At 36.7% G+C, this 8,671-nt stretch overlaps 1 protein-coding gene across 1 annotated transcript in view; it reads right to left on the reverse strand.

Moving 5' to 3' along the window:
• Nucleotides 1-2,094: 2,094 nt before the first annotated feature.
• F7 (coagulation factor VII) overlaps nucleotides 2,095-8,671 on the reverse strand; it is a 9,094-nt gene continuing 2,517 nt past the window's right edge. The window contains exons 3-8 of the mRNA XM_029284750.1: nucleotides 6,376-6,396; nucleotides 6,171-6,284; nucleotides 5,664-5,804; nucleotides 4,336-4,439; nucleotides 3,805-3,925; nucleotides 2,095-2,636 (exon numbers count right to left, since the gene is read on the reverse strand). Of these exons, the coding sequence (XP_029140583.1) occupies nucleotides 2,095-2,636; nucleotides 3,805-3,925; nucleotides 4,336-4,439; nucleotides 5,664-5,804; nucleotides 6,171-6,284; nucleotides 6,376-6,396 (1,043 nt within the window). The remainder of the gene's footprint in view (nucleotides 2,637-3,804; nucleotides 3,926-4,335; nucleotides 4,440-5,663; nucleotides 5,805-6,170; nucleotides 6,285-6,375; nucleotides 6,397-8,671) is intronic.

Consider the following 8,671-nt stretch of genomic DNA (forward strand, 5'->3'; position numbering starts at 1 on the left):
CAGGAGGTTGAACTAGAAGACCTCCAAGGCCCCTTCCAACTTATACTATTAACTGCAAAGTGCTTATGAGATTGGTAATTATATGACAGTAGCAGAGGCATCAGGTTTGTAGAGTCATACATGATTCTAAGTTTTTATAAACTCCTAATATTTCAAGTAACTTCCTAATTCAATCAAAGCATTTAGCCTACGTGGTGGATTAGAAGCTCTCCCTCTATCCAGTTTTGCAAAGTCTCAATTAGCTTTTCAAAATGTAGTGTGTGTTTCATTTATTAGTCTACAAATCCCCAAACAATCAGACATCAAAGGAGGCTGTATTTGACTGAGACCTCTTGCATTTTTTGATTGCTCTGGATATATATATATATCTGTGGGGAGAGGAGGAGGGCTGCAGCCAACTCGGGGAGGGACCATGGACGAACTCCAGCAATGCCGTTAGGAACGTTCCCATGGATAGGAAAATGAAGGAGAAAACTAGCGAGGGAACGCTGGGGAACGGGAGCCAGGATGAGACTATCGTAATGAAACCCCGTGGCATAGGGAAAGACAATGAGGATGTAGTTCCAAAAAAGGCCCATGGAAAGAAAGAAAGTGGGAGGAGAACGGCGACAGGGAGCGTTAGGAAAGAAAGGGAAGAGGGTAAACAGCGGAAAGATAACACACGGTCACAGGAAGAGGGGGGGAAAGTATGATGACAGGGATACAAGCAAGGAAAGCAAGAAAGCAATGGCTAGCAATACAGAAATTACTATCAAAACGCAGGTGGATTGGCTGGGACCGGTAACGAGATCTAGGAGCCGGGTGCAAAGAGCGCCATATCCATAAAAGTCTTCCCCATCGACTGGAAGTTACCCTGATGATGCTGACAGTTGCCAGCGAAAGCTTGGTATTGTGTTTTATTAAACTTTTATAGTTTTATAAACTTCCTGGTGTTCATGCATTTTTATGCCAGCTGATATGAGTTTACCCAGGAATCACCTTTCTGTTTTTAGTATTCTTGTATGTATGTATGTATGTATGTATGTATGTATGTATGTATGTATGTATGTATATATCCAGAGCAATCAAAAACACAATGAATCAAACATTTAAATATGCTTCCCAGCTCTTAAACAAATACTTGCCATGAAATTTTATGAAATTTATACACAATAGTCCCTATAACACCAGAAGTTAATTTATTTTAAATGTATTTATTTTAAAGCTAATTTAAGAAATCAATAAAGTATAAACTCAATTCAACCAGCCATATAGCAATATTTTATTGCTATATGGCTGGTTAAATTGAGTTCATACTTTATTGATTTCTTAAGTTAGCTTTAAAATAAATACATTTAAAATAAATTTTTATTTCATTTATTTTATTTATTTCAGAACATCTCTAAAATTCAAATGTGTCATTTACAGCAATGGATATAATTTGTGTATTGACAGCGTTATGCAAATGGCATGATCAGGTTATTTGGATATTTACATCATGTGCAAATAATGTGAATAAAGAAACATTTAAAGTAAATTTAAATGCCTTGTCTAGACCCATTACAGTGGTACCTTAGTACTTGGTACTGGTTCTGAGAGACACAAGTAGTAAAAATGATGAGGGCCAAACCAACCATGTGACTTACCATGTGACCTTGTTTTGGCCAGGAAGGACTTCCTGTCTGTCCCTTTTCCTATGTCAGTGACCTTCCCAGCATGGCCAACTTTCTGTCCACTGTCCCCCTCTTCCTTTTGCAGCAACCTTCCTGGCATTGCCGACTTCCTATCTGTTTTCTATGTCCATCCCCCTTTTCCTATCACAGCGCACCGAGTACCAAACAAATACTGGGACAACATTTTTGTGTCAAAATGCATCGAGTACTAAATTCAATGATTTTTGAAGTAATCGAGTACCAAAGTACCACTGTATTGTGAATGGTTGAAAGTTTTTAGCATTCAAATTATTTAAGGGCAGTTAATTAAACTGAAGTTTTACTACAGATTTAAAATGTAGAATCTAATTTAAAATATATAATCTACTTATAAGCTAAATTCAAAGGTTAAACATTATGGATTTGGACAATGAAAGGACAATGAAATTGGAAGCAATAAATATTAGGAATCTATATGATTAATTAGCCACTGATAGTATCTTATAACTTTTGTATAAACTCCATATGTTCCTAACGAAGCACACCCTTTACCCCAGCTCACAATTCCTGTCAGATACCAAGTATTTTTGTATTCAGTGACATGTGGTCCACCACTGTCACCTTCACAAGAATCTTTACTTCCATCGAGATAACCTGCACAGAACATGTTGTTGGTAATATTGAGTGTAGTGTGCAAAATGCATTCCTTTTTGTGTATTTTGGGGATTTCCACTCGCATAAGAAGTGCTGAAGTAGCCCCGCCTTCCAAGAGACGCCCCCACCCACTCACTGTGGAGAATTCAACATAGTTCAATATGTCTGCTGCAAACCGTGGAGGGGGCAAGCAGATGGGCACCACATACTCAGAGAAGTTGACTGGGGCTGATAATCGCAGCAAGGCAATGTCATTGTCAACGGTTTTGGAAGAATACTTTTCATGGATTATAAGTTCAGCAACTCTTCTTTCTTGTTCGCCTTCATCTCTCCGATTTATATTGTATTCACCTGAAAAAGCAATACTTGATTTATTTAGAAGATAACAAGTCTTTTCACAGTGCACAAGGCCTAATCTCTTCATTTTTCACTGGAAGTTAATGAATACAAAAAGTTTTATTTATTTTCTTCCTCTCTTACAACAGAAATATTTTATTTATTTTTTTCCTCTCTTTTTATAGAAAGTTTTTTTAATCTTCCTTCTCTCTTAGAATGCTGGATTACTGTTACTGACAGTGTTTACTGAATCAGGATATGCTTTCTGGAATATAAAATCTGATTTTGAGGACTCATTTTTGAGAACTGTGCAGAACATTTCAAACACAAAACTTGCTTAGTTCAAAATGGCTGTTCAAGTGTGCCAAGTTTGAGACATACCCCTATTCCAAAATTTTGTCTTGACCATGAAACAAATCCGTACTTTAGTTATTGTTTGCAGTATGTGTTCAAATGAATCCATTGCTGCTGCTGCTGATTTGCTATACTTACATCTAATGCTGTCTGACATTGGCTGCAAAATACATACTTAACTGCTGTTGTCATGTCATGGGCTTTCTATCATTATTGTTATAAGATGCCTTGGGTGCAATCCTAAAACAACTGGAGCATCAATTGAACACCATCAGCACTGATAAAATCACTACCAGTCAATTGCAAAAGGCAGCTTTACTTAGAATAGCTTATATTCTGTGACAATACCTTTAACACAACCTAACATTCACATCCTGCCTATCCCAGGTTCCACTCAATAGGTGGGAAAAAATGCCAAATCTAATCTAAACATCTGGCTGACTGGACAGTGAACCATAATGATAATATTTATTTTAAACACCTCCTTGCCAGTTGTCTGGAGATTGCATTGTAGTTAGTGCTCTTAAAGTGGTACCACCTTACTTATGTTTGTGACCCTAGGATGAAGAACAAGGGGATAAAGACTTTATTTCAGTTTCACATTGTTCCTTATTTTGGAATGCTACAAACTATTTCAAATATTTTTTTTATTATTTCAGACTAGGAACTATTCAAAGAAGTCATATAAAGCCAAATAGTTCGTGTGCAGGAGCAATTGATATGAAAATAGATGTTTAAAGATATAGGTGAAATTAATGAGATAGGCCTTCTTGTGATTTTCCCTTCTCAATTTCACTGAGATTTAGAAAGTTAACAAAAACCATCTTACCAAGCCTTATCCTGAGATTTTGTCGGTGGACAAGATGAAAGCAGTGGGCTGCTGAAATGATCCAGGATGGAGCAACCAGAACACCTCCACATTTTTCATTTCCATTGTGTATTATGAGAGCCTAAATATTTGATAATCAAATCATATGATTTACTTGCATGTTATGAAGGAATAATTTTGCTGTATCATCCAGACCAGAGAACAGATGAATAAGCATATTTAGGTTAAAGGATGCATTCAATTTTGTGTGATGTGCCAAGGGCTGCACTCAAAAAGGGGGCAATGGGAGAAAAGGAAGGATAAATAAAGGGCAAGGCCTCTTATCTATCACAACATTCTGCATAGTTTCAGTATTTTATAAATTTGTTTTTGTGCACTATAGTTAATCTATTTCTTTTGAAACTAGTGATCTGACCTACATTCTCCTAACATACCTTGCAAAGTACAAAGAAAGTGGGTGGATGCCTATACAAATGTGAGTGATTCAACTGATTTTAATTTAAAGTGTATTAAATTCTTACAAGCACTTACTTGCCATGGACATTCGCCTGGAGGACAGTCATAACCACCTATGATTCTTCCTTGTCGATTTGGCCTTTCTGCGAGAACAGGTATTTTCCCACAGGGATAATCAACTGTAATATTACAGTCAGAATAATATTTCAAAACCACATTAAATATTTTCAAGCAAATCAATATTTTGAGCTGTAGTACTGTGAATGCTTTTTAAAGTCAAAATATGCAGACTTCTTTATTCACACAGATATTTACCCATACACATTCATACACACACATGTAGGCATATACATATAGGCACATACACAAACACACACACAGCAAAAACTCTATTTCTGTAGCCCCGCTTAACAGAAATACTGCAATATTTCAGTTGTAATAATAACTGTCTATTTGCTGTTCGTTGTCTATAATTTCATGTTCTTAATCGTGTTCAATTATGTTCCTGTGTGAATTGCTATCTTTCCTTTTCTGTCAAATAAAAAATCATTAATTATAAAAATTAATGGTAGCCAATGGTGAATTTCTCCTTTTCCTTCTTCTGAAACAGTTTTGTGATTTCCAGTTTAGATGACAATATTTGAAAGTGAAACAACTCCCTGAGATATGAACTTCCCCAAACAAAGCTCTTTCTTGTAGAGAGAGTATTGAATTGCATTTTCCAGAAATGCTACTGGCTCAAACAGTTGAGGAGCACGTAAAATTGATGTTTCCCATAAAATCAAGGCTGTCTCATAGGGATCCAATTATTTATGGTCCTTTAGGATTGGACACCAAGAAGGCATCAGACAACTGTCTTCACTGTAAAAAGTTCTTATTCTCACCCACCACCACCTTCTCTGCCCAATTTTGCCTCATGCAGGCAGAACCACGACTTAGTCCCTGGCATCTCCTGGTTGGTGAAAGATGCCTATTTGAAGCCATGAAGAATGCCAGCATGACATGGCATGAGGCATTTCCCTCCCAGTGCAAATGAGATGTCCTAATGATGAGCTCTGGCCAAGGGTTTGAATGTTGGCTCCACAGGCTACTCCTGCTTTCCATATTGAGATCAGTATTTCAATACTGAGACTGATAAAATTAGAACAGGCTGGAAGCTGACCACTTATGTAATTCATTCTACCATTGTGACCAGTTCATTGTATGTCAATTAATAGTAAAAACGCATCTATCTATACCAATGTTTCTCCACCTTAGCAATTTTAAGATGTCTGGAGTTCAATTCCCAATATTCCCCAGCAGGCAACCAATGTTGTCAAGGTTGGGAAACACTGGTCTATACTTCGGCATCTATCTGGAAAGGAATATCATGACCATACAATGGTGTGATGGCTCACGCTTACCTTCTGCAATGCATGAAATTTGGTCACTTGCTAGCCTGTATCCCTCTGCACAAAAGCACTGCCTTAATGTGGTTGGGGAATCTACACAAAACTGCTCACAATTGCCATTTTTAAAAAAGCATTTCAACTTGCTTTCTGGTCCTAAATATAGAGAAAAAGATGTGAATTAACATTTCCTGGTTTGGGTAGAAAAGTATTTGCCGCTGGCAAAGAACTTTAAGAAGTCAGATTCTGGAACAGGAGCTTCCATGTTCTTGATTCTAAGGAAGAATGGAAAACAGAGTTAATTGGAATTGGCATTCATATAGCCCCCTTAGAAGGAAGGATACTGCTTGCTAATGAATTTGCATCACCATTGTTTTGGACTGCAGAGTTATGCAAATCTGGATAAGCACCTGCCTCCAAAAATCTAGACTTTTTAATAAACAGCTGAGAGAATATGGAATGACGACTAATCATCAGGGGCACAACCCTTGCTATTTTTTTACCAAGTTAATAAGCATTTACCTATTTCACAGTTTCTGCCTTCATGTTTTGGAGAACAAATGCAAAAATAGTCTTGATATCTATCAATGCAGGTCCCACCGTTCTGACAAGGGTTGGAGTCACACTGATCAGGATCTGTGAAAATGAGCACTCAACATTAGCACACATTTTAGGAAGGCATTTGTGGCAGAATTGGCTAATTGGTGTTAACATGAATAACCCTTACCTGTATAAATTGCCCAGAATTCTTTCTAAGAAGAAAGAAAAAGATAAAGCAAATTATACAACACTTATGTTAATTTTTTTCACAAGAAAAGTAATATCTGGATCAATCCCACCAAACTAATATTCCCTAGGGTGTTCTACACTACAATTCCTACAATGCTTAGTGATTAGCTATGCTGTCTGAGAGTGATAAGAAGAGTAATCCAAAATAAATGGAAGGAACCAATTCAGAGAAAAATCGCCAACATAGAAACAAGGAGATTTCCAAGCGATCAGCTTCAGCTTTAATATACAGAAACAGGAATTCTTCCATCACTAATTCTGATAATCAAGTTTTGCTCTTAAAATAAATTATTAGTTAGAAATGTTTTGGGGATCCTTGACACTTTCCATTCATGTATTCAGCAATTTATCCTGACGTAAATTAAGCAAAGGAATTATATTGTTCTTTTGCTTAAGTTGGCTTTAGCTCCTTTGATCTGCATTCTGTATGATCAATAACAGAAAATGCTGGGAGCTGTTTAACAACATCTAGGAAGAGAGATTTTTTTCTAAAGCTAGCTTAGTAAAAGTGCCTCAAAATATCCTAACAGTTTAAAGTGATGTTCTACTACCAGACGTAGCATATGAAATGAAATTGATACGTATCTGCTTCATATTCATATATTTTTCTTATGTAGCATATACATATACAGGGAATCACAACTCCTTTTAACACAGATTGTGCCATTACTGTACACATGAACTATCAAAATATCATTTTGTGTTTCCTTTCATAACCAGCCAGAATTACCAAACAATTAAGTTGGCAAATCTAACTTTGACATTTTGGTTTGCATGCAAGTGCAGACAATATATTTTCTGGGCTAAATGCATGGAAGCTAAGGTTTGAAATCAAAGTAGTGATGGTGTTGATGGAAAGTAAGCCTAAGTCAAGGTAGGGAAAAAATGCTGTTTGGTTCTTGTTCAAATACAATTTATTCCATTACAATTCTTTAAACCTGCATTAGCTACTTGGTACTGTAGATTACGTCAGGTGACTTGGACCTTTCACTTAGCATAATCTGAACAACTGTTCTTTCTTTCTGAAGAAGATAACTATAGGAGATCGTAGCCTCCTCTACATTCAAACAGTTCACAATTTCTTTGGCACTTCCATACTTACCTTTTCAACCACTAGCTTCAAACAGCATTAGGCCTCTGCACAAGTGCCTTTTGCTTGTTTGAGCCAGTCAGTGCTCTCTTTAGCCAATTTTAGGGAATGCCAAAACCAAGACACAGTTGGCATCCCACTCCCTCACCAAAACAAGGTGTCAAAATTTGACAAACAGGAAAGCTTTGGTTCTGGAAGAAAGGAAGAATCTGAAAATCAGGAAGAGGATGAGATGGAACTCCTACTAATCATAGGCTCTCAGCCTGCAGCTATTGGAAAATTGTTGTTGCTTCTGGATAGAAAATAGCCAGAATTAATCATTCCACTTTTTGAATGTTTGAAGTCCTGCTTTGTTGTGATATTATATAGGGATTATGGTTGGCATCACAGAGCCTCTCTCTGAGGGAGATGGGTGGTTAAGAAATATGAAATATAAACAAACAAATAAACAAATAAATATCCTGGAATGTGAAATGGCCTTTAGTCTGTCTTATTGAGATTTGCTTTGAGATCCTATGTAGTCATTAACAAGCCGTCTGCAGGAACTGGTTCAGGCCTTGGATTCTCCTAATACTTTAGATTTTTTTAAAAATAAAGTTATTCCCTACCTCTACCCTAAAAGTATATTTTGAAAACATTCTGCCTAGATAATACTTAGAACTACTTTGGCCTATAGAAGTTCTACCCTTTCTTTTTGTACATATTTCCTTTTCTGGATGTGCATCAAGATATGGCCCAGAAGAAGGGCAAGTGTGGTGTGATAAGGAGGTTACAGACCAGACTTGTTGCCTGTTGGCCAACAGGACAAAGGTGAGAAATCTACTAGGGATACACATAAGGAACCATCTTTGGAAGAAAGAAATTGGAAGAGAATACAACTTAGAGTGATTCAGCTTTTCCCATTCTTTGATGCCTTTATGAATGAATTCTTCCAAAGTGTGATAGCCCAGTTTAGATTTTGTATAAGTGCTACATGGCTATGTGAGATCTGAGGAGTGGTTTAGAATTTGTTTGTGAGAATTTATAATAATATGCCACGGTTTGTAGTACTCATTTAGTATTCTAAATGAAATGTCTTCAACAGTATTCCTGGTATGTCCTATATTTTGACTCTATTTACTCTTTATAATAACAACAGACTTAT

The sequence above is a fragment of the Protobothrops mucrosquamatus genome, unplaced genomic scaffold, assembly GCF_001527695.2.
Source record: "Protobothrops mucrosquamatus isolate PMUCROS unplaced genomic scaffold, P.Mucros_1.0 scaffold897, whole genome shotgun sequence".
Classification (NCBI taxonomy): Eukaryota; Metazoa; Chordata; class Lepidosauria; order Squamata; family Viperidae; genus Protobothrops; species Protobothrops mucrosquamatus.